This window comes from Melopsittacus undulatus, chromosome 11 (assembly GCF_012275295.1).
Source record: "Melopsittacus undulatus isolate bMelUnd1 chromosome 11, bMelUnd1.mat.Z, whole genome shotgun sequence".
NCBI classification, from domain to species: Eukaryota; Metazoa; Chordata; class Aves; order Psittaciformes; family Psittaculidae; genus Melopsittacus; species Melopsittacus undulatus.
This window is the reverse complement of record NC_047537.1, coordinates 5666178-5690791: the sequence shown is the minus strand read 5'-3', so window position 1 is coordinate 5690791 and position 24614 is coordinate 5666178. Positions and strand designations below refer to the sequence as shown.

The window sequence follows — 24614 nt, the reverse complement described above, 5'->3', positions numbered from 1 at the left end:
ATGCACCTTGAATCAGTCTGAATCATAGATGCTTGTCTTGTGTTGTTCCTGTCTCTTTGTGGTGGTGGAATTTCTTTGCTTCACTTAAATTTAACAGATCTGATTCTCAATAATGTACATTGAGGAAGCTGTTCAGTAGTATCTGGTTCTCTCTTTGTTTTAGGCACAGATTGAGTCAGAGTTGAACAACCACCTGCAGAGATTGTCAGAGGGACTTTCATACTATAAGCTTCCAAGGTATAGTGATTGCCTGATTTTAGGAATTAACCTCAAAAATGGGGAACATGTGGAATATTTTTTTCTGATTACATAAAAGTAGATTGTTGCCCTCTTGCATGACTTGAGATTTCAGGAGAGGAGTAACAAGAGAAAGCACTTAACTCCGTAACAGTCTGGGGCATGAAATACAGACCAGAAAGAAGTACCAGCAAGTTTCTGCTGTCATTATTCCTGTTAGGTAGCTCTTAACCTGTACCCTTGCTGAGCTGCTATCATGTGCAAGTGTGCAGCCTGTGGAGAAGTGACTCCTCTTGACACTCAGTCATCCCGAAAGGATATCCAGAGTCCCTCATTGGAAAAGATCGAATTAATATAGCCTGCATTTATTATAGTAATAAGATTGTGAACAATGCTGAGTTTTATGTGGTGGGAAGGTTACAAAATACTGTGTATCAAATATCGAAAGGCCATTGAGGAAAAAGCAAATGTCCAGTTTAAACTGGTTAAACTGGGAACTGGTAAAACTGGGAACTGGTAAAACTGGGAACTGGTAAAACTGGGAACTGGTAAAACTGGGAGCATTTCTTGGCATTGCTGCAATTTTAGTGACTAAAATTTCTTTTTTTTTTTTCTTTAGCACATCCTCAGCAGAAAAAGTGAAAGCTGATAAAACTGTAAGTGCTCCACTGAAAGAGCTGGGCCTGAGAGCCAGCAAGTTTTTGGTGAGTAAAGGTGCTGTCTGGTTATGTTTTTTATCCCTGCTCTTGGAATGCATTGTTAGTAGGATTCTGATATTTAAATCATCCTCTTGATGTTGAATAAAGGTGGTACCTTTATTTAAATGAAAGTTATGCTCCTTTTTCTGAAGTTAAACTGGCTACATCTAAGTGACATCAAAGCTTTTCTATATTGCTTTAAGCAGAAGTGTGACTAAAGTATTTGCCTGGTACAGATATTGTCTTTTGGCATGTTTTGGAAATTACTTGTTTTGAAGAGAAGAGCTGCCTGAATATTTGGAGATAATCTTTATCTTGAACGAATTCAGTTGCCTTTTATCTATTTCAGAGAATCTCTATTTTCCTTCTGTTTTTCCAGGGTCTGGATGAAGAGCAGAGCGTGCGTTTGTTACAGTGTTATCTCCAAGAAGATTATAGAGGAGCAAGGGACTCCCTGCCGGTCCGTAGCTCCCATTTATGTCCTACTTAATCCACATCTTTCCTTAATACCAGTAGTTTGTTGATGCACACGGTCATACGTGAGTCTGAGTTCTGATTTGGAAATGCCTTTGTAGCTTTTCTTCTCTGAACCTACAATGCTCCAGTGCTGCTCTAAGGAAATGTCATAGGAGATATCCAGAACTTACTTTTCTAGTACCTGCTTGAATCTCTCTGCAGGAACTCAGCTCCTCTCTCTATTACAGGAACACAGGAAAGCTACAGATTGTGGAGGAGAGTGAAGATGAAGCATAAATGTGTTGTTAAAAGTGTGTGTTTTGGCTTTGTGCTTTTGGAATCTATCTTCCCAAAAGAAAGTGAAAGAAAAATTGGCTTTTGTGTATTTCAGTCCTTTTCTTTGTGAATATCTATTTTGTCAGTAGGTATTTAAATATTTCTCTGTTCTTTCATGTTTTGCTTACAGACAGTTTCTCAGGATGAAAGGCAGAGTCAGGCTCTGATGTTGAAGGTTAGTCATTTCCATTTGTATCTGTTGAAAAGATCTGTTGCCAGAGAACCAACTTGTTTGTATGGATCCAGAAAATCTTAGAATAATTGAAGTATTCCTTCTTTAAGGAACAAGTTTTAGAAAATGCTTTGATTGATCTGAACAGTGTTAATAGTTGCTACAGAAAGAAGATTTTAGGCTTAATATCAGGAATTTAGCTGGGCAAATGTATGCTCCCAAGTTTTCCAAAGATTGTAGATATATATGTTACTGTCTGAAGTGGTAACTCTGAAATGGTGACCACTGATCATATCTGACAGAGGACAATTGGGATGAGGAGGAGACATCATCTGTCTCTGTCTTTTTCCCTTTCTTTTGCAAGTTTTCTCACTTAGCAGTGTAATTACAGCTGTGTCCCTATGGGCATGTTATATTGAGTTCTGTAAAGCTAATTGAGTATTTTCCCCACCCCAGTAACTTAAAAACTGCTTAGTTGAAACTCCACCTGTAGTAATGTTTGGGCACTCTGTGTTCTTGTGATGAAGGCCTTGGCAGTGTATGGGGGAGGAAAGTGTTAAACACAGTACCAAATTGTTACTAATGACACTATATATTCACAGCTTGCTGACTATTACTATGATGAGAGGATCTGCATTCTGCGCTGTGTCCTCCAACTACTCACTTATTTTCAGGATGAGAGGCACCCTTACATGGTGAGTAGAGTAACCTTGTGCACTTGTGATTGTAAAAGACAGTTGACTGTGCATGTGAGAAGTTAATTTATCTATTGGTTTATTCAAGGCTCAATACTTCCAGTGTGTTGAAAAGTTGGGCAAGGAACTAGTTCCTAATTACTGGAAACAGTTTGAAGCACTGTACAAAGCAGAAGCTCCTACATGGGAAACACATGGAAATCTCATGGTATTTTATTTCTTGCTATTATTGGTATTATATGGTTTAGTGTGAGGTGTCCCTGCCCATAACAGGGGGGTTGGAACTAGATGATCTTGAGGTCCTTTCCTACCCTAACTATTATAGTCTTCTATATAGTGTATTGGAAAGTGTGTATGTGCAGATCCAGTTAAAAATGATGTTTCTCTTGGTCCAAGAAACCTAAGATTTTTCTAACAGAACACACTTTTGCTCAGAAACACTTGCATGGCACATCTTGTTCCTTGTAATAAATCCATTGATAGCTAACAGATCCATTTATGTGTAGTTGTCCACAATCTCTCTGCATCAGCACACTGTATTTACAGTGGCCTTCTCTGCCACTCATACTAATTGCTGGCTACACAAGCCATTGAAATCCTTCAACACTTCTCAGTTTCCAACTGCTTGACCTGTGACCTTCAGCATGTGATGGTAGAACTTTTCCTTGTGCAGACAGAACGCCAGGTCTCCCGTTGGTTTGTGCAATGCCTCCGTGAACAGGCCATGCTCCTGGAAGTCATCTTCCTCTACCATGCATACTTTGAGATGTCACCTGATGATCTTCTGGCATTTGCAAAGAAGTTCAAAGAACAGGGATTTGGCACTAGACAAACCAACAGACATTTGGTAGACGAGAGCATGGATCACCTGGTGGATCGCATCGGGTAAGTATCCTGTGTATTTGTGGGTGAGTACAGAGCAAAATAATTGTTTTCCTCAGGGGGAAAAAAAGCATTTATAATTCTTGCTGCTGCCTCTTAAAATAACCACTATTTCAAGCTAAGCTTATTGTGATGAAGGCAAAATAGCTTTTCTGGTCACCTTGGAGGTTTGTGGCAAAGTGAAGATGTGACTGTGAAGTAGAGAGGTATCTGTACATTCACTTTAGTATATAATCTTGCTTCTTGTAAGAATGGCAGTGAAGACAGTCCTGTGCTGGTACTCTGCCTGCTGCCTACATGGAGGCTAGCCCTCCCTGACCTCTGTTGTAAACGGTGTTGTCTCAGGTCAAGCTTTGATGGGTTTGCTTACAAATGGCAGCAGTGTCTTCATTTTGCTGCATGCAATACAAGTCAAGTCATAGCCAAGGAGAATGAAAACTCTGCCAGGTGTCAGAGAGTTACAAAGGGGGAAAAGCTATCCTCAAATTTCAGTGACCTTTTCTTTGTCTTTTCAACATGAAATGGTAGTTCTGAAGATTGTAATCAGTCATATGCTAGAATTTCAAGACATTTGGATTACCTGCTGTTAATCTCATGTAATTTCTTTCTGCTTTAAAGAACAGCTGAACAAAAGCAAAGTACAGGTTGGGTTTTGACCACTTATCAATAAAAAGAAATAAAAATTCTTCAATAAAGTTTCTGACCTCCTTGCTTTTATTCTTCTCCTGTTTGTAGCTACTTTAGTGCTCTTATTCTGGTGGAAGGCATGGAAATCGACTCCCTCCATAAGCGTGCTTTGGATGGCAGGACTGACAGGCACAAATTAGCGAATAAGTGCATCCACCAGGTAAAGCACTGTCAGAGTAACCCCTTGTCTGGCCTAACGATACAGAATGTGCTGTGATTACCCAAGCAGTGCTGTGTGAAGAGTATGTCTGTAAGTTTCCGATCCTTCAGTTTGCTGACCAAGTGTAGGAACCAGCATCTGCATAACACTCTGGGGCAAATAAGAACAAAATTAATTCCTCTCCCCTTATACTTCCTTGGTTATCCTGGGCCTTTCTCTAAAAACAGATGTGTACAAAGAAATAAGGATTGTGACACTTCCAGATGGGAATGAAGCAAAGAATCTACACTGTCTGTGCTTTTAGGACAGAGAACAGCTAAGTTTAGACTAACTGTAAGGCATTAAACTGTTCAGGAAAACAAACCATGGCTGCAGGTATATAATTTAGTCAGTTGCATGTGTGCAGTAATTATCTGCAAGGGAATGGTGACAGTCAGCAAGAAGATGCAATGAGCTGTATTCTTGTGAAGTATGAACTTCTTTCAGAAGATCTCAGTTATGTTGCTTTTGTCCTGTCTGTGCAGGAGATGGACAATCAGCTGCTGCAGTTAGGGGATGTCTCACATCATGCTCCTGTGCTTTTGGCCTGGGCTCTGCTCCGTCACACTCTAAACCCAGAGGAGTCAACAAATGTTATCAGAAGAATGGGCAGCACTGCCATCCAGCTGAATGTTTTCCAGTATCTGACAAAGCTTCTGCGATCACTGAACAGTGGGGGGAAGAATGTGAGTTTCTTAGAATCTATATGTAAGCTCTTGAAGGTTTTTAACTGCTATTGATGTAAAGGTCTGATGGGAAGTGGATGATTTTGAACCAATGTTCTTTTGAAGTAAATCTGGTTTGAAGCAGACTCTGCAGTAAAGCAGGTTTTACATCTTCTTTCAGTGAAGATCAGAACTCAACTGGAAATGAAACAGATTTTTACGCCCAAAGAATAAGAAAAAGCTTCTGGAAGTTGAGGAACTACCTCTCTTTTGAGCAGAATAGACTGCATTTCATCACATTGGTTGATTTGCCTCTCTAGTGTGCTGCCATTGTGCGTTTTGAGTATTAGATGACTTAACTCTGCACTATTTTCTCTGTATATGGTCTCATTAGACAATACCATGTATGAGAGAAAACTATTTTATAGGTAGAAACCAGTGAAAGCAAATCCTTTTGACATCCATGAACACTGAGTGTGTATTCTTTCTTTCCAGTGTGCCACCAGCACTGCTTGCTTGTGTATTTATGGACTTACTTCCTTTGTCCTGACATCACTGGAATTGCATACATTGGGCAATCAGCAGGTAAGCATGCAAGGCTCATTGCCTCTGTTACCTAATTTAAAATAACCTGTCATAACTGATGCTAACTGCCTTTGTTAAATCATAATCCTGCATTTGAGACTGCAAACTTTGTGAGTTAGATCTAGAAGAGTGTTTTGCTGGTTTTCCTGCTGCATTTACACCATGCAAACCTAGTAAACACCTCTGCAGACTGGTTGATTAATAATGAAAGAGCATATCTTGCACTTAAAGTCCTATGGGTTTGAAACTAATTGTGGATGTGTTATTTCCAAAGCAATGGAAATAATCCATACTCCATTTCCAAGTTTGAGAAGACATCATCTGCCCTTTGCAAACATAGTGGACATACTTGTCCTGGCCAGTCCACTCATGATGGATGGCTTTAGGCAGGTGGAATCTTCTGGGTTTGGATATGTTGGGTGTTCCTTTCTATTTTGACTAGAGGAGGTGGTTACATCTTGGCTGGTAAACATGGAAACTTAAATTCCAAAGATGTGCCAGAGCTCGATTGGGATGAAATTCCCATGTGTAAAGTAACTTCTTTTCTCCATCCTCTCTTCTTTTGAAGGATATAATTGATGTTGCATGTGAAGTTCTGACAGTTACCAGCATCCCTCAGCTATTCTGGAAGACGGTGAGTTTGTTGGCAACTTCTTTGACCCACCTTTCTTATAAGTGAAACTCAATAAAAGATCCTCTTTAGGAAAGGAACATTTAGTTTCTAGGAGGGCCTGAGGAGCTAGTGTTCATTTGTTTCTGTCTTTGATTTACTTTTGCCCTTTCCTGCCTTTTAGGTACAGACTTGGCTTTACTCTTGAAGGATACTGGAGCAAGTTTTAATATAGGTGATAGCTGAAACCAGGGCTGGGATTGCAAAGATTGAACTAACTGCTGGCAAAAGCATCATGCTTATTTTTCTGTTGCCACAGAATTAGGATATGTAATGCGTTACAGTCTTACTTCCTGCCTTATACTTGCACACTGCCTCGTGCTTTAGTCTGTTCAAGGACTGGAGTGATGCTTTTGTGCATGATTAATGTGAAATGTACGACTTAAAAAAGAACTGTTTCCTTATGCTCTACTGAGACCATTTTAGCATTTCTTTTTAGTGATACGATACTTGTTTTCTGTTTTCACCACCAGGAACCTACTGCAGGTCTGGGTATTATCCTGGACAGCGTGTGTGGATTGTTTCCCATTCAGCTTACTCCTCTCCTTCAGCTGCTCCAAGCCCTTGTGTCTGATAAATCTACTGCAAAAAAGGTACAGGATCTCTCTTGGTGTTCAGGAGAATATGTATTTCAGGACAGGGATACCATGCTGTGTGATAATGCTGTGTGATTCTTTCCATCACATGTGCTTATCTCAACTGCTGTTTTACAGACATTAAGCTTTTGTCAAAGAACAGTGGTCAGGAATACTTTTTAGTTCTGTGCTGTTGCAGGCTGCTGGAAAACTTTACTTATGAAGGTTAAATTGCTGCCTAGTTTTTCAGGTTTTACTTTACTCATAAGAAGTTCCTGATTCACTAGATGAGATATGTCTGGACATGTGGGCTGTCTAGTAATGATTCATGTGTTAGAAAGGTATTGTACAAGCCAAGAGAACTTGCCTATTCCTGGAAATGGCCTGGTTGATTAATTTTTAAGGTCCAGCTCCTTGGCTGTATTGTTTAAGCTCTCTCTGCACACAGGTATACAGTTTCCTGGATAAAATGTCCTTCTACATGGAACTGTACAAGCATAAACCTCCGGATGTGATCTCTCATGAAGATGGCACGCTTTGGCGCAGACAGACTCCAAAGCTCCTCTATCCTCTTGGTAAACACTTAACCTTTTCTAATGGAAATACTATGGGGAAATTGGGATATAATCCATGGGTAAATTTGTGACTGTATTTCACCTGCTTCTTCAATCCTAAGGACTGGGTCAAACAAACCTGCGGATACCTCAGGGAACAGTGGGCCAAGTGGTGCTGGATGATAGGGCTTATATGGTACGATGGGAGTATTCCTACAGCAGCTGGACACTGTTTACCTGTGAGATTGAGATGCTGCTTCATGTTGTATCGACAGCAGGTAATATAGGTTTGGAGTATAAAAGAGAAGAAGTAATTATTAATTGGTATCAATTTGGGGTTAATAGTAGGATTGAACAGTTCTGAATACTTTCAAAAGAGCATTAAATACTTGCCCAGAAACCTGACTTCTTAATTATTATTACAATACTGTATAATTCACTGTGAAAGGCAAAGATGAGATAAATTTTAGGTGAGGGAAAAGTTTAGATAAAATAAATGGGTTTTGGCATGGGGAATGCTCATAGGGCTGTGTGATGAGGTTAATGTGCATTGTTCCAGAGCTGATTTCTGCTTAAGGATGATTTTGCATTCTAGTGTTAGTTTTCTCTACCCAGATGTGATTCAGCATTGCCAGAGGGTCAAGCCAATAATTGACCTGGTTCATAAAGTCATCAGCACTGATGTATCAATAGCAGATTGCCTTCTGCCCATCACGTCACGAATTTACATGCTCCTGCAGAGGTAAGTCACCAACTGGCATGAAGTTACTGACACCTGAGAAGATAAAGTGAGCTGGAAGAATGGTTCATTACTCATTTTGCCAAGAGCTTTGTAAGAAGTGTCAGTGCTGGAGCTCCCCAAGACTGGTGTTCAGTTCTCAAGGCTGTTGTGGCTACACACTGTTTAATGCTTTGATGCAGCAGAATGGCCTCTTCTTTCCTGAATGTTGTGCAATTTATCCATTTAAAGGCATATTTTATTAGTAGCTATATTGACATGAAAGGGGAATAAAACATATCATTAGAGCAGTAACTTCCAGGTGTTAAAACAGTTGTACTTATTAACTCTTCTCTAGCATTAACTGCCTGGGAGTTGATGTGCTGCTGCATAATTACTGTTTGCTGTGACAGTGCTGTCTTGCCAGCTTTGTCTGTTGCAGTAAATTTGTCTGACTCAGGTGTGAGGGGGAGGTAGCAAGTCTAGACTGAAAGTGCAGACTTTGGTGTCTGTATTTACCTGCTTAGGTTTTATACATATGTACCTCGGTGAGAGAAGCTTTTTTGGTTAACAAAACAGTATATATGCTAGACTACAGTGCATTTGATTGACACTGTTTCTCTTCTGTAGGCTAACAACTGTCATCTCTCCCCCTGTGGATGTTATTGCTTCTTGTGTCAATTGTTTGACAGTACTGGCTGCTCGCATGCCAGCCAAGGTGAGGAGATGACCTTCTGGGTTTGTGGGTTTGAGAACTAGTGGATGTATATATGTGAATGAGAGGGAATAGCTGTACTTATTCTCTTGCAGGTTTGGACTGACCTTCACCATACGGGTTTCTTGCCATTTGTTGCCAATCCAGTGTCCAGTATGAATCATGTTATTAGGTATTCATCACCCCTTCCACTGTCTCTTTTTGGTGTGCAACCTATTCCTAACATGTCATAAGAACTTTCTGCCAGTTTGAAATATCTGATATGTCTCACTCAGAATCCTGCTGTTCATTAAACTCTCTTGCTCATATCACAGTGCAGAGGGAATGAATGCTGGGGCCTATGGAAACCTACTGATGAGCATAGAACAACCTCAGGGCGAGTACAACGTTACCATCTCCTTCCTGAACCTGATAACAACTCTTGTCCGGGTGAGTGCTTCTGGAATGGCCTGTATGGGAAATCATTTATAAGCTGTTACAATAGGAAGGTGAAATACAGCCGTGCCTGAGATCCATCTCCTGTTCAGCCAGTCTCTGTGAAGGGATCATTGGTTGACACTTCCTTCTGTGCTACTCTGTGGGTTTTCTCTGCAGTCTGATTCTTCCAAAAACCCTGTTTGGATTCATTTGATCTACAAGATAATATAAGTCACTTGTGAATCTATGTCCCCATGCTTGATTTCTCACACTTCAAAGACATATGGCATATCTTCCTGCAGAAGGTTTCTTCTGAATGAGAAATGGGACCATAACATTTCTGTTTCTCCTAGGGACAACTTGGTAGCACCCAGAGCCAAGGACTCGTGCCCTGCATTGTGTTTGTCCTGAAGGAGATGTTACCAAATTACCACAAATGGCGTTACAACTCTCATGGAGTGAGGGAGAAAATTGGTGAGGATACTGGGAGGGGTGGGGACAGGCAGAAGGAGGAGGAGGGGATGAAAAGGGTCTTCTGCCTTCCCAGACAGAATGTGTGAATTTTTCCTTCGTTTTTTCATCATACCTTTCCTAGCAGCCATTTGGGATTTGCTTTGTACATCTAACATTAGTATTTGTACATCTAACAGTATTGCTAGATACTGTGATGTGCATGAAAATAGTAGGAACTAGGCAGCAGATCTTCCCAAAACCTCAGTAGTCCATTTCATCTCTGTTTTAGGGTGCCTGATTCTGCAGTTGATCCATGCTATACTGAATTTGTGCCCTGAAATGGATCCTCGCAGTAGGTAAGGCAAGTGATGGATTTCAGACCTGAGCTAGCCTGGCTTGCAGTGCAGGAATCACTATCACTTTGTTTCAGGTTTTGAATGCAAACGTAGAGGAGTGAACTGTTAACAGTTGTGCAGTGCTGGTTTCAGCTCTTTTCTGGGTTACCAAATACAGGAAGGGTAGAAAAAGACTGAAGACAGAGAAAGCCACATTGGTTTCTAGAATACCTGATGAAGAGAGAGAAAGTAATAAATAGATTTCCTGAGACACTGCCATCCACTTTCCTATTTGGTGTGTGCTCTCTGAAGAAAAGGAGGACAATAAAGTAGGGGTCAATGGGGGTGTAGAGATTGAGAGGTTACTTTGTGGTAGTTTTCCAAGTGCCGTGTGGTAAAATACTGCAAGTGCTCCTAGTGATATGTCCTGTGCTGTTTGTGTCTCACAGCAATGCCCCCAGCCTTCAGTCCCTGTGCATCTTCAGCCTGGCCAACACTGAAGCAGGGCAAGCTGTCATTAACATCATGGGAATTGGTGTGGACACTATTGATATGGTAATGACCTCCCAGTGTAACAGGTGAGTTGTGTGTTTCAATTCTGTAGTGTGAGGAAAGAAGCAAATCATATTTGAAATGTAGCTTTGACTGGATGCATTTAACAAGGGATCAGTGTAGCAGCAAGCCATTGCAGCCTGCCTGTGTACAGCCTGAGGAACAAGCCTTGTTTGTTCCAGGTCTGTATGTACTCTTTGCTGTACACTCTCCATTTCATGCAGTAGTTTTCTATTTCTAAATGCCATTTGGAGCTGCTGGTGGGTGTAAATGTGCTCAGTTGTTAAAGGTTTGTGTGCAGTTACAGTTTTTTAATACAGAATTCACTTGAACTCAAGTTTATAAGATGAATTAGAAGCAAGAGAATTAGAGCCAGTATTAGTAGTTCTGTGTCTTTGGGTAATGCCAGAGTTCAAATCACACTGTGGTCATGAATAAATCGTAATACAGCTTGAACTGTAATTTGGAAGTGGTAGGGATGAGCAGTCTATTCAGGATGGTTCTGAAGGTGGCTTGAAGTACTCTGGAAGTATAGAAGGTAACTTCAGTGTTGAGCACCTTCACTTCCTTATGTGGCTTTCTGAAGGCTTGATCTGCTTTAGCTATGGTTGATTCTCATTCCTTTCCTCTGTTCTCTTTTCCTGGCCAATTTTACTTGACACATAGCCAGCCAAACTTGCAGGCACGTTGTTTCTGATGAAGTCTGATGGTTTTCTCTTTCAAAACAAGTCTGGAAAGAGTCCAGATTTGCTGAGAAGAAAGTGAGACCTGTCTCAGAAGCCTTGGCTTCAGTGTCTCCCGAGAATATTTAGCTGATAAGGAAAATCATAGGAAAAAAAAAAAGCCCAACCCATCAGTTTTGTCTCTCCATCCAGTTTTGGTTTGCTATAATTTCAGTGAGATTGTTTCTGTAAATGTTTCTCCCTCCGTCTTTGTACATTTTAAATCTGTGTATCCTAAAAAGGGGGAAAAAAAGCCCCCATGGCAATAAACAGGCTCAGGCTCTTTGTCATATTTGGTGCTGAAAACTTGGGGTTGGGTATCCACTGTTTTTTGGGGATATGTGAGGGTTTGTATTTCAGCAGCCTGTACGTGGTGATGTGGCTGAATACAAACGTCTCACAACCCTGACTGACAGAGCATAGGGCTTCCTCTTCCAGTGTTGTGTGAATAACAAAATGTTGGTTGTCAACAGTTGCTCACTTTGGTTTCTCTTTGTGAACAGTGATGAGTCACAAGGCCACGGTCAGCTGCTCATCCAAACAGTTAAACTGGCGTTCTCAGTTACCAATAATGTCATCAGGTTGAAACCCCCGTCTAGCGTGGTATCTCCGTTAGAACAGGCACTTACTCAGCACGGTAGGTATTCTTCACTGGGGACAGCCTGGGCAGCTATGCTTCCGTGTAATTTCAATGTAGTCAGTGTGTGTCTCATTACAAACAGTAGTTAAAATTTCGAGGTTCCAGAAAGAGGTTTATAGTGACGGGAGAAAGCTTGTTCTCCCTCCTCTAAGGGCATTCTTCTCCTCTGGGACAGCTTCTAAAGTATTAAGCAGATATGGCTTGTTTACTGCTTTGTAATGTTGGAAGCCTGACTTGGTTCTCACTTTCTGCTGTGGAGATCATTATTTGGTAAATAGTTACATCCTGCTACATTCTCTTCTCTTTGATTTTAATTGCATTCTCTCCAGGTGCTCATGGAAACAATCTTATTGCGGTCTTGGCCAAATACATCTACCACAGGCATGACCCTGCGCTTCCACGCCTGGCCATCCAACTGCTCAAACGGCTGGCTACGGTAAGATGAGACTCACACAGTTGCTGCTTTGCCCTTCAGTGCCTTTCAGTGGCTGATCCCATCACTGAAATTATTTCAAGATCATTTCAGAAGTCACCCAGCATCTCACTGAGAGGCTTCACATTAGTGGGGTGTTTTCTATAAAGAATTTGCACTTCCAGTTGATCTCTTTCCACTTTTTTGAGCAACAGTCTCAAGTCACACTCTTCAATACAATTTCTGCACCTTCTTAACTGGAACTCTAGCATCTTACTAAGAAGAGTGTCCTATTTAAGTTATTATTGGGATCTTTCAGCTTTGTCCCTTAATTTGCTCTTTTCAGCTACTAAACTTGTGAGTATGTGTTTGCAGTTTTATTAGGGCATGCAAATCCAGCTCTGGGTTTATTTATTTCAGGAAACATTATTCCAAACCTTATTTTCCTCTTTGTTTTATGCTGTATTGTCATAACCCTTGAGGAACAGGTGAGGGATAGAACAGAATTGCCAAAGAGGACAATTTGGATCACTTTGTAGGTTCCTTCCTGCTTAACAACAACAGCTTAGTTTTGAGTTCCCTCACCTGTGTTCATAGATTGAATACCAAATATTTTGGAGCTCCAATTTGAAATGAAAATCACCTTTGATATGGACAAGAAGCACCCTGGAGAGTTTGGTTATTTCTGATGTTGCTTTCCTTTTGCAGGTTGCTCCCATGTCTGTTTATGCCTGCCTCGGTAGTGATGCTGCTGCCATCCGTGATGCCTTCCTCATCCACCTGCAGAGCAAGATGGAGGACATGCGTATTAAGGTCATGATACTGGAGTTCCTCACCGTTGCAGTGGAGACACAACCTGGGCTCATCGAGCTCTTCCTGAACTTGGAAGTGAAGGATGGCAGTGATGGGTCAAAGGTAGGAATTCCTCAGTATTTCAAGGCAGATACTGCGTTAACATAAGAACATCTGCTGGGTCAGACCAAAGATCCCTGTGGCCCAGTTTTCACTCTGGCAATGGCCAGTCAGGGAGAAAGCTGAAGATTGAGGTACAATGGACAGTATCAGTTTTCCAGAATACCCACTTTGGTGCTTCATGGTTCAAGGTCCTCTTGAGCTGGGACCTTTTGAAGGCACTTGGTCATATGAAATCATAGCTTAGCTAACTTCTTACTCCCCTATGTATGATTACATTCCTTATAGTCATATACAAAACATATGATAGCATCATGTAGGCAAGATTTATTTCTCAGTGTATTGTGCAAGTGGAATCAAGCACATTCTGCTTCAGTAGGTGCCTACATAGTGGTTCTGTGGTGATGTAACCTCTCTTGTTTCCTTTTGCTTTAGGAATTCAGCTTAGGGGAGTGGAGTTGCCTCCAAGTAGTGTTACAACTGATAGATACCAAACAACAGGAGAGGTACTGGTGTCCTCCCCTCTTGCACCGTGCTGCTATTGCCTTCCTGCATGCTCTGTGGCAAGACCGTCGCGACAGCGCCATGCTGGTGCTGAGGACAAAGTGAGTTGGTTTTCTACAATGCATTTTCCTGTCTTTTTTCCTAAAACACATTTTCTTTGGTTCATCAGACTTTGCAGGGACATTTACCTCTTGGGTTTTGTGTGCTTTGTAAGTCTGTGCAGTGTGTGGGCTTTGAACTTAATCTCTCAGGAAGCCCTTATGTGTGCGTTCAGGAGCAAATGTGTTTCCTTCTGTTTCTTTTATAAAAAGCTATATAAACTCATGTAAGTCAAAATGCTGCTAAGCACGTGGCATGGAGGGGAGAACTGATGTTACTTCTCTATGTATCTTTTAGGCCAAAGTTTTGGGAAAATTTAACTAATCCCCTCTTTGGGACCCTCCCTCCGCCTTCAGAATCATCAGAGGTGAGTTACCTCCAGACAAGTGGAGGCAGTTGTGTCCTTCTCAGAAGTTTCTACGTGGTATATGAGGCTTTTTTCTCTGCTTGCAGTTTTCTAAGAGCAGGTGTGATCAAGTGGAGGCTGGTGAGGGACTCCTCATTAGGGACTGTAGTGATAGGACAAGGGGTAACGGGTTGAAACTTAACAGAGGTTTAGATTGGATATAAGGAAGAAATTCTTTACTGTGAGGGTGGTGAGGTACTGGAATGGGTTGCCCAGGGAGGTTGTGAATGCTCCATCCCTGACAGTGTTCAAGGCCAGGTTGGATGAAGCCTTGGGTTATATGGTTTAGTGTGAGGTGTCCCTGCCCATGGCAGGGGGGTTGGAACTAGATGATCTTAAGGTCCTTTCCAACCCTAACTATTCTATGATTCTAAGTGGTTTAAAGACAAGCAGGAGAGGAAGTGAAGGCTTTCTGGCTTTGCAGGGTGCTTGGTGTTCATATTTTGCTTTTCTTTTTGTCTTTATAGCTCAGTGTCTTGGATACCTGTGCCTTAATCATGAAAATAATCTGTTTGGAGATCTACTATGTTGTCAAGTGAGTCTTTGGTAGTCTCTCCTTCATCCCTGTATTTTACCTAAACTGTGTATATTAAATCTCAATAGACCATGCAGGTTTTGAGGGACAAAGTACATGTAATCCTGTAAAAATGTGGGAGAAACAGTGATATATAAGCAAACTGCAGACATATATTTAAGATTCTTGCAGTTGCCACTTGCAGAAGAGATGTTACAGTCTTTCTGCAGCCTGTAGCTGAGAATGTTTGTATTAGTGTTTTCCTTGTATCCTGGGATGAGAATATACAGTGTTTCTTAAAACTAATGATAAGCTAAGCTAAGTACCCCTCATAGTGACTGCTGAATAACATCTTAGTAGTTTTCTCGCACTCATTTTGTTTTACTGAACAGAACTGCCCTTTAAAATGTTGGAAAGTCAGGATTGCCTAAAATCTCCACTGAAAAAAAAATAAATCACAGATTTTCTTCAGGGATCATGTTTTTCCTTCACATTTAATGCAAAAAAGTGGGATTTCCTGCGCAGGTCTAATGTGGAATAACCTTCACTTGCGAGCTGTGTCCTTGGCTTTCCTATGTGTATTTTCTGACTAAAGAATAAGTGAAGGTAACTTTTCCTCTTGCCTTGGTTTTGGTCAGGGGCTCCCTGGATCAGTCCCTGAAGGACACGTTGAAGAACTTCTCCACCAAAAAGCGCTTTGCCTACTGGTCAGAGTATGTGAAGTTACTGGCAGATCATGTGGCAGAGACAGAGGGCAGCAGCTGTGCCTTCGTGACAGAGTATCAGATGCTCATCTCAGCCTGGCGGATGCTGCTCATAATCTCTACGAGCCACGTAAGAACTACCTTTTGTCTCTCATTGTAAACTGAAACTGACCTTTTGAATTAGATGATATCAACTTCTTAGGGCCAGCTAAACCCTAATGAAGAGCTCATGGTTTCTCTTCCTGTTTTGTTGTATATATGTTTACAACACAAGTTGCTATAAGCATGATACGAGAGGGTAAAGTAGGTGGTGTTTTGCTGTATGCTCAAAACAAGCATGTTGTCTTTCTGAGCAGAGAAAGGAGGTAATAAATAATTTGAATACCAATGCTAAGTAATTCTGGAATCCCGAAGAGATTTTGCTGATCTGAGTGAGGTGGGGATGCACCATTAGGGACATCAGTCATTGCTGACTTCTTGTCAGCTGTTACTGTTGTACTTCAGTGATTTCTGTAAAACCGCATCCTCCAGCAGCTATAAATTTAGTGCCTTTTTAAAGTAACAAATGAAACCAGCAGGCTGATGTTAGAGTGCTAACAAGTTGCATCTTTTGTGGTGTTTGACTGATCTCTGTTTCTGTGGATTTTAGGCAGATATAATGCACCTGACTGATTCTGGAGTTCATCAGCAATTGTTTCTGGATGTGCTAAATGGCACCAGAGTTTTGGTAGGTGGCACTTCCTGTCAGTTCTTTTATTTCCCAGTTGCTCATCTTCTCTGTACCATGAGGAATTCTGCTTCTGCAGCTGCTTGCCATAGTGGGGTTATTTTAGATCTTGTGAATTTGGGCTGAAACAAAGGCTCTGAATTGATGAGCTTCTCATAAATCTTATAAATTACACAGTTTTAATTTGGGCCATTCTTGTCATCACTGAGTGACCCTGACTCTGCTTCCTTCAATGCTGGTAGCTGCTGAAGAACAAACCTGGTCATTTGGTGGTGGTGCTTGGGCTGAGGATTTCTGAAGTGTTGTTACACATAACTACTGTGACTGTAACTCTTGTAGTATTTCTTTGTAGCTCCTAGTTCCCACGTCAGTATCCTGTCTGCAGCTGGGGTCTATGCTATGCACCCTTCTTCTGATCCTGCTCAAACAGTGGAAGAGGTAGGTATTTTGTTTCTACAGTTATTTGTCACTGCTCAATATAAAAACTTGGGAGATGGTATTGAAGTGTTTTGCTCTAGAGAGATTCCTTCAGTGACTGGGGAGGAAACTGGAGCCTTATCATAGAATTCTCTATGGATGGCTCATGTCTGTGGGTTGTTGCTGAAATCTCTTGTAGCAATACATTTATGGTTTGGCTTTTGTTTGCTGGTGAAAAGTATATCAGAAAAGCCTTTTTAGATAGTCCTGTATTCTCACTGTGCTGTGGAATGTCTTTAGTGAGATTCAGGCGGTGACTTAACTTGGAGAGCTGCTTTTATTTGTGTGGATCATATAAATTATGATCCACACAGCTCAGTCAAGTGATGAATTTACTGAGGGATCTTGTCTGATCTGAAGAGCTCTTACTTTTTGTTGTCAGCGAGCTGGGATCTGTGGATAAAATCATAAACTCCTTGACGCAGATTCTGGAGGGGGTGCTCCAGGCAGATCAGCAGATGATGGAGAAAACCAAAGCCAAAGTGTTCTCAGCTCTTACCACTGTTCTGCAAATGAAGGAGATGAAAGGTGAGGTGGTGTGTGTACAGGTGTCAAGACTAGGGCTGCCAGGGCTGAATACAGCCTAACACTCTGGTGTTTCTACGATAAAGACATACATGGTGTTAGTAGGAGTAAAGGATGCTGGATATAGTCACCAACCTATGGGACTTCTCTGCTTTTTACTTACTTCTTATAACTCATTTTAGCAAGATATGAGGTTTAGAATTGAAAGCCATACAAAGGCAACTGTGGTGCTGAGAATATATCAGTTCACCTTCCTTTGTATTCCTGGACCCACTGCTTGGGGCCTGCAAGCCCACATGTTTTAGATAGTGAAGAGAAAGTGAAGGGTTGGGTTCCTTCTAAATGTTTTTCTTTGTTGAATTTGAGTTTCCAGTCATGCTGGTAAAAGGTGGTGCAATTTATTATAATGGTTTTGATAAGAATGTGATATTTATATGGACACAATGAGTATACACTGCACCCAGTCTGCATGGGCCAGTACCAGCAATCTGGAGAAGTGGGTAGGAAATACTGTAGTGAGGAGTTACGGAGTATTCTGTCCATGGTAGTGCTTGATTTGTGCTTTGAGATGTCACGAGTTTATATGATTTCTTGGTAAAACCACATGTTCTTGTTAGCCAGATGGGCATCTAACCCCTTAGTACCTACTCCTAGACTTAATCATTTAACTTAGTCACAGCTCCTCGCATTCTGTTTTGTAGGTTTTGAAGTGAAAACGGGATAAATACTAACTCCAAGAAATGTGGCCTGGTGATGTTACCAGTTAAACTGGAGCCCTGAGTACCAGGATTGTGTGTTAACTGTGGTCTGTTCTCTGTGTGTCACAGTGAACGAGATCCCACAGTACTCCCAGCTGGTGCTGAGTGTGTGTGAAACACTCCAAGATGAGGTCATTGCGCTCTTCGATCAGACTCGACACAGCCTGACCTTGGGAGATGCCACAGATGACAAGGACAGCATGGAAACAGATGACTCTTCTCGAGTTAAACACAAAGACCAGCGAGATGGGGTAAAGGAGCTTTCAGCTGCTTTGCAGTCATGTTTCTTCTCTAGACAAAAGCTCCATATTTGGAATAACTTTCCCTTGCAGCCTGCTGCCTGTGAGGGATATCAGGTCCTTTAATTTATGATTCTGAATATGATTGAACTTTAGGTTGCATTAGTAAATGCTTTCAAGATTTTCTTGGTACCCATTTCAAGCTTATACCTCCTTGTCCTTTGGTTGTCACAGCAGGTGTGTGTTCTGGGTCTGCATCTGGCTAAAGAGCTCTGTGAGGTTGATGATGATGGAGACTACTGGCTGCAGATTACTAGGAAAGTCCCTGTGCTTCCCACTATCTTTGCTGCGTTGGAGATCAGCCTGAGAGTTAAACAAAACCTGCACTTCACAGAGGCCTCATTACATTTACTGCTGGCCTTAGCAAGGACTCAACAGGTGAGAGATGCAGTGAAAATGAGGGCATATAGCCATACATTTTTAATAGGAACCATATAGCTTGTTGTTCTGTTTGCAATTCAGCTGGATAATGATGTGTAGATAAAGGGTTTTTTTACAGGCTGCAAGCAGTAGGTCCTGTGTGTGTGTGTGCTTTGTTAGCCTTGTTCTTGATAATGGGATGTCCTGGATGGAAGACCTGTAATTTAGAGCAGGAGCTTTCACTGAATGTGTTCTTCACAATGCAAATTATGCCACTCTGGTTAAAGCAGCATTAAGTATTGGATCCTGCTTTCTCATTAGTTGCAATAAAGCCTTATTTTTTGATTACAAATTCAGCTTTAGGTAAAAGCCAGGGCATCCCAGAGCCAGCCCTTTCCAAAGATTATGTATGTACCAAACCAAGTGGTATGGAGATGGAATTCACAGTGCAGTTGTGCAGGTTAGATTTTACTGTAAGAATAACATTGCTTTTCTGGATACTGAATTGTTACCAACACACAAGTGTGTGTAGATGGAAGCAGAACTATCTAATGCAAAATAAGTCTCTAGTCTCAGAGAGCAGAGGTACGGTTGCATTTTAACAGCAGTTGGTTGTGTGCCTTGCAGGGAGCAGCAGCTGTGGCTGGAGCTGGTGTCACACAGAGTGTCTGCCTGCCCCTGCTTAGCGTGTACCAGCTCAGCACTAATGGAGCCATTCAGGTGGGTGCTCCATCCTTTTGTGTGGGGATGTGCCAGGAGAGCTTGCCATGCCCTGCCTTGCTGGTGGTTGGAGCAGCCACCCCTAGAGACTGCTAAGGTGGTGTGGAGGGTGTGTGGCAAGTGCCACCCTGGGCACAGTGTAAGTCAGTCACGTACCTTTGTATGTGCTCTGTTCAGACATCTGCCTCACGCAAGTCTCTGGATGCCCCCTCCTGGCCTGGGGTCTATCGTCTCTCCATGTCACTGATGGAACGCCTCCTTAAAACACTCAGATACAACTTCCTGACGGAAGCACTGGACTTTGTTGGTGTCCATCAAGAGAGGATTCTTCAGGTACATCACGTCCTTCCTCTGGGGTGGTTCACTTGGCTTCTGTGTTGCAACAGCAGTGAGAACGTGTCAGAAAGTGCAGAAGCATTGAAAAGAGGTTCCTGCCTCAGAAAGGGTTAGAGGGGAAATAGTTCAGGAGTGGGAGGAGGATGGAATATCCAGGCCATGCGGTCAGGCAGGGATGATTGTTATGGTACTTGTGAGAGCTGGGCAGTCACCATCTGTTCACCCTGTTGAGATGAACTTTGCTATAAGTGTTTCATAGGCCTGCTCAACACAGTGAGAGACGTGGGAGTTTGATGGGAACTCACCTTGTGTCTGGCTGTTCTGGAGAGAAAAGAATAGGAGCTGTTTTTGAAGGTGGCTTCAGCTCAGCCTTGCTTAGATTATGAGAATGCTGTGGTCATAGAATCATAGAATAGTTAGGGTTGGAAAGGACCTTAAGATCACCCAGTTCCAACCCCCCTGCCATGGGGAGGGACTCCTCACACTAAACCATATCACCCAAGGCTTCATCCAACCTGGCCTTGAACACTGCCAGGGTACAGTCACCCTTTGAGTCAGCAAATAGCAGGTTGTGTCAGTGCAGATGTGCTGAAGAGTCCTGTTTATGAACATGCTCCCTAGAGAAGCAGCTCTCTCCTCATTTCACAGAGTGTGAAGTGCGTTGACCTCTGACTAAGAATTTTAAGTTCTGTGATTCTGATCCATGTCCTGTGCAGCCACTTTCATGAATGTGTTCTCTGTCCCTAAGGGCAGATCCTTTGCATCTTCAGCTTTCTCTTCTAGAGGAAGGAATGGGAGTTTTGTGATTTAACTCTCATTGCCCTGATTTCCTTCTCTCTCCTCTTCAGTGCCTCAATGCAGTGCGGACAGTGCAGAGCTTGGCCTGCCTGGAAGAGGCTGATCACACTGTTGGGTTCATTCTTCAGCTCTCAAATTTCACAAAGGAATGGCATTTCCACCTGCCACAGCTTATGAAGGACACGCAGGTGGGAATGAGGATATTGCTGTAGATCATACATTGCCTTGGGGTGCAGGAGTGTGGATGTGTTAAGAGAAAATGGCCCTTTATCACCTTTTTGTTACTGCTCTTAGCAGGAACTGTTGCTGAGGTTAATATTTAGATGTCTGTTCTGTCAGTACCTTGTCTGAATTGAGTGAGGAAAGATGACTGTGGGGGCTGGGGAAATGATAGCTTGGGGAATTCAATGGCTTAGTCTCAGTTCTCAGTATCAGGAAATCAAGACGCTGCATTGATCCTTTATGATCACAGTGTTCTGTTTAAGTGGATTTTCTGTGGCAGAGAACAGATGGGCTTTGAGTTTTTATGAGCTTTCTCCCTTATTTATTCCAGGTGAATCTGTGTTACCTATGCCAAGCCTGTACCTCCCTCCTGCACAGCCGCAAAATGCTCCAGCATTACCTGCAGGTGAGGACGGGGACCATGAACCAAACTGTACATCAGGAGTGTTGCATGCTCATGCACCTGGTTAAAAGGCAAATACTACTCGGTATCCAGGCTCTTGGCTATTGAATTGACTGTCAGTAATCCCAGTGGAGATTATTGACAATCATCAGGAGTGAGGATTTGCATTTCTCGTGTGCAAAGAGCAGTCTGGACTTGAAAAACGCTGGACTATGTAAAACCAGTCCTAGAGAAGCAGCAACCAGTGTTTGAATGGTGCTGTTACCATTTCAGAGCTGCCTACACTGCAGTAAGAAGGGTGCATTGCTGTAGTACTCTGTAGTGCCATTAATTAAGCTACTGTTGAGCTGGTGTCCTTGATCTGATTTAATTTGTTCAAGAGAAAGAGCTCTTATTCTTGGGGAATCCTGAGATTCACGGGGTGGAGAGGATGCATTGCTCTCATAATGTGTTATTTCAGCATTGCTGAAATTGCTGTGTTGATTAGAAATGCTTTTTCCAGGACGTGGAATCTAAATAGCCTCTGCAGCTGCCTCCCTGCAATGCAGAGCCTCCCCCAGCGCACACTAAGTGTAGATCTTTGTGCCTCCAGCAAGTGACAGAACTTCGGGTGCCTTATTCCCACATTCCTTTTGTTCACAGCACTTTTTTCCCCTTGAAGTATTCATCTTAGTGCAAAATAATTATTTTTGTAGTCAAGATTTTGAAGACTTTGGGGTTTTTTTTCTCTCCACAGACAAAAAATGGTGATTCCCTTCCAGCAAGTGTGACCCCACGAGTGCAGCGAAACCCCCAAGCTCCCTCCAAACACCCGAGCCCTGAGTCAGAGGCAGCAGAGCAGAAAGCACTGCTAACAGTGCAGTACAGCCTCTTGAAGATCCTCAGCAAGTGTCTTGCTGCCCTGCGCCATTTCACCCCTGATGTCTGCCAGATCCTCCTTGATCAGGTAGGGAAAGAGGAGAGGAGCTGTTCCCTGAAGGGGGGAGTTCCCAGCAATTCAGGTGATGTTCTGGGTGTGTGTAGTGAGGACAGAGCAGGACACAAGGTGTTTTCCTTAGGAATCAGGCACTGATCAGTGTGGAAGGAAGGCTTGGCTGAGCTTTTGTGTGATCTGCACGATGCTGTGTTTGTGTGACCTTGCAGCCTGATAACGCAGGCTAACAACTTGTATCCTCAGGGTGCCACTCTGAAGAGACGTCCTCCTGTTATCCTCCTGTGTCAGTGTGACCCAGTGCCTGCTCTCCAAGTTCAGAAAAGGAAGGTTTAAGCCTTCTCTTTGCTAACAGGCAGTTAACTTCATTTTCTGTGCTTGTAGGCACATATGCCTGGTGTTTGGAAACAATCTGGAACCAGTCATTACTGTATGGCTTGGGACCTGGAGAAGGTTCATCTGTGTGAGGAGAGCCATTCAGTCTGACTGAGCACTGCTGTACAGCACACTCTGCTGCTCTTTACCTGAGATCTGGGAAATTATCTCGGTGCTGCTAGTTCTCCATACAAAAAGCAGGATGCAGGGTCTGGGTATCCCTGTTACCATGCCAACACCATGACAAGAGCATACTCATGACCTCAAAGGTCACTCCCTCCTCTTTCCTTTCTCCACAGTCTCTGGACCTTGCTGAGTACAACATGCTCTTCGTTTTGAGTTTCACCACACCAGCCTTTGATTCCGATGTTGCACCTTCCTTTGGGACCCTCCTTGCCACAGTCAACGTGGCCCTTAACATGCTGGGAGAGGTACTGGCCATTTCTCTGTCTGAGAGAGCACAGCAGTTGCAGTGATCTCAGAGTGCTCATTGAGCTTTGAAGGGTAGGAGTATTCCTTCTTTCGTATCTCCTGTTTCTAACGCCGATCTTCTTTTCCTCCGAGCTGGATAAGAAGAAGGAACCTTTCCCTCAGGCTGCAGGGCTGAATATGCAAGAGGGAACCAAAACCCTCAAGTAAGTTTTTAGCTCTTTGATTTAGTCATAGCCAAGAAACAAAACTTAATGCTCCTCGGGTCAGAACTGAGGTTTAGAGGCATTTGTGTAGCTTCAGAGCTTCTCACTCTGACTCCAAGGAGCTTAGCTAACCCATCAGAAGCTCCCCAAAGCAAGTAGGGTATTTTGGGGGGAGGGTGTGTGAAGCCACACATCCCATCCTAAGTCAGCCACTGAACATGTAGATAAAGAGTTGGTTGATGCTTACTTACCAGCAGATTTTAGTCAGCTTTCCCTGATGGCCAGCGTTTGAGAGGAACGAACAGGAACTGTTCCCTCCTATGTACCCAGCGTATGAAGAATTAAGAGTATTTGACCACGCAACCAGAGTGTGCTGACCTTTTGGGCTCCTGCTCGTGTGTTTCTTTGCACAGGTCTCTGCTCATGTTTACAATGGAGAACTGTTTCTACCTGCTCATCTCCCAGGCTGTTCGGTACTTGAGAGACCCAGCGGTGCATCCCCGTGATAAGCAGCGCATGAAACAGGAGCTCAGCTCTGAGCTGGTGAGAGCAGCTTGGACCCTCCTTACTCCCTGTTCAGTGTCAATGGGATCGGTGGGAGAAGGTTGTCTTTGGCTGCCCATGTAATGGCTTGGGGCATCCTGGGGAGGGAGGGGGCCTGTGTCTCATAGAGGCTCATTTGCTCTGTGCTTCTGCTTCCAGAGTACTCTGCTCTCCAGCCTGTCCCGTTACTTCCGCCGGGGTGGTCCCTCTTCCCCCGCCAGCGGGGTCCTACCCTCTCCCCAAGGCAAATCCTCCTCCAAGCTGGGTCCTGAAGGGCAGGAGCCTTTGATTCAGCTCGTACAGGCCTTTGTCCGGCACGTGCAGAGATAGATGCAGTCCTGCCCCTGCCTCCCTCGTCAGGACTTGCAGCAGAACGATTCACATCCACCACAGACGGCAGCACCTCTGGCAGAGAGCTCGTAACAAGGACTGGGTGAGGGAGGGAGGCTGGAAACGGAGCTGTAACAGCAGCAGCGAGATCCCATTGAACTCTTGAGATCCAGTAGCAGAGTGAATGTAAGGAAAGGCAAGAGCTTTGGGGTCAGGATGTGCGCAGCCTGCCCGCTCCAGCTGCTGAGCTGGGGGCAAGGGCTGAGCACTCAAAACCTTTATTTTTATAGCTTGTACCTCAGCTGGGAAGGTTGGGGCTGGATGGGGAGAGGAGACGAACTCTCTGCTGGGCTTTAGCTCTGCTCTTACCACAAGGTGCAGTCTGCCTCTCCCAGCCAGAGCCTGGCTGAGGCACAGCCAAGGGATCAGCCAGCAATTCAGAGACCATCTTTCTACTGCTATTTTTATATGGAATGGGTCACGGCAGGATGGTGTATGTGTGCTCACGCCTCCCCTTCCCCCTGCGGGCTGTGTGTTGTGTGTTTTGGAAGAGCAAGGCCTCACTCCACAGTTTTTAAGGCACAATTCCATTGCTCCAGTCTTGCAGTTTTTTTGTAACTGTGCCCTATTTATACTGATATTAAAACGTTTATAGACAGCA

The 24614-nt window shown here is 43.2% G+C and overlaps 1 protein-coding gene across 2 annotated transcripts in view; it reads left to right on the top strand.

Moving 5' to 3' along the window:
• The window catches only part of NUP188 (nucleoporin 188), a 26990-nt gene extending 2376 nt beyond the window's left edge, over positions 1-24614 (top strand). The window contains exons 3-44 of one of the 2 annotated variants that reach the window (XM_034067337.1): positions 164-237; positions 857-941; positions 1315-1395; positions 1858-1902; positions 2502-2594; positions 2683-2802; positions 3268-3479; positions 4212-4323; positions 4848-5048; positions 5523-5612; positions 6181-6246; positions 6756-6875; positions 7306-7432; positions 7534-7689; positions 8027-8153; positions 8760-8847; positions 8940-9016; positions 9159-9273; positions 9615-9735; positions 10004-10070; positions 10499-10627; positions 11827-11960; positions 12293-12399; positions 13084-13290; positions 13723-13892; positions 14188-14257; positions 14764-14831; positions 15449-15644; positions 16164-16241; positions 16594-16679; positions 17101-17246; positions 18071-18252; positions 18478-18678; positions 19288-19380; positions 19558-19713; positions 20565-20702; positions 21068-21142; positions 21876-22085; positions 22745-22876; positions 23010-23080; positions 23494-23623; positions 23783-24614. In XM_034067337.1, coding sequence (XP_033923228.1) covers positions 164-237; positions 857-941; positions 1315-1395; positions 1858-1902; positions 2502-2594; positions 2683-2802; positions 3268-3479; positions 4212-4323; positions 4848-5048; positions 5523-5612; positions 6181-6246; positions 6756-6875; positions 7306-7432; positions 7534-7689; positions 8027-8153; positions 8760-8847; positions 8940-9016; positions 9159-9273; positions 9615-9735; positions 10004-10070; positions 10499-10627; positions 11827-11960; positions 12293-12399; positions 13084-13290; positions 13723-13892; positions 14188-14257; positions 14764-14831; positions 15449-15644; positions 16164-16241; positions 16594-16679; positions 17101-17246; positions 18071-18252; positions 18478-18678; positions 19288-19380; positions 19558-19713; positions 20565-20702; positions 21068-21142; positions 21876-22085; positions 22745-22876; positions 23010-23080; positions 23494-23623; positions 23783-23953 — 5127 coding nt within the window. In that variant the 3' untranslated portion in view covers positions 23954-24614. Of the gene's footprint in view, positions 1-163; positions 238-856; positions 942-1314; positions 1396-1857; positions 1903-2501; positions 2595-2682; positions 2803-3267; positions 3480-4211; positions 4324-4847; positions 5049-5522; positions 5613-6180; positions 6247-6755; positions 6876-7305; positions 7433-7533; positions 7690-8026; positions 8154-8759; positions 8848-8939; positions 9017-9158; positions 9274-9614; positions 9736-10003; positions 10071-10498; positions 10628-11826; positions 11961-12292; positions 12400-13083; positions 13291-13722; positions 13893-14187; positions 14258-14763; positions 14832-15448; positions 15645-16163; positions 16242-16593; positions 16680-17100; positions 17247-18070; positions 18253-18474; positions 18679-19287; positions 19381-19557; positions 19714-20564; positions 20703-21067; positions 21143-21875; positions 22086-22744; positions 22877-23009; positions 23081-23493; positions 23624-23782 lie in introns of both variants that reach the window. The other variant, XM_034067336.1, reaches the window with a different exon arrangement.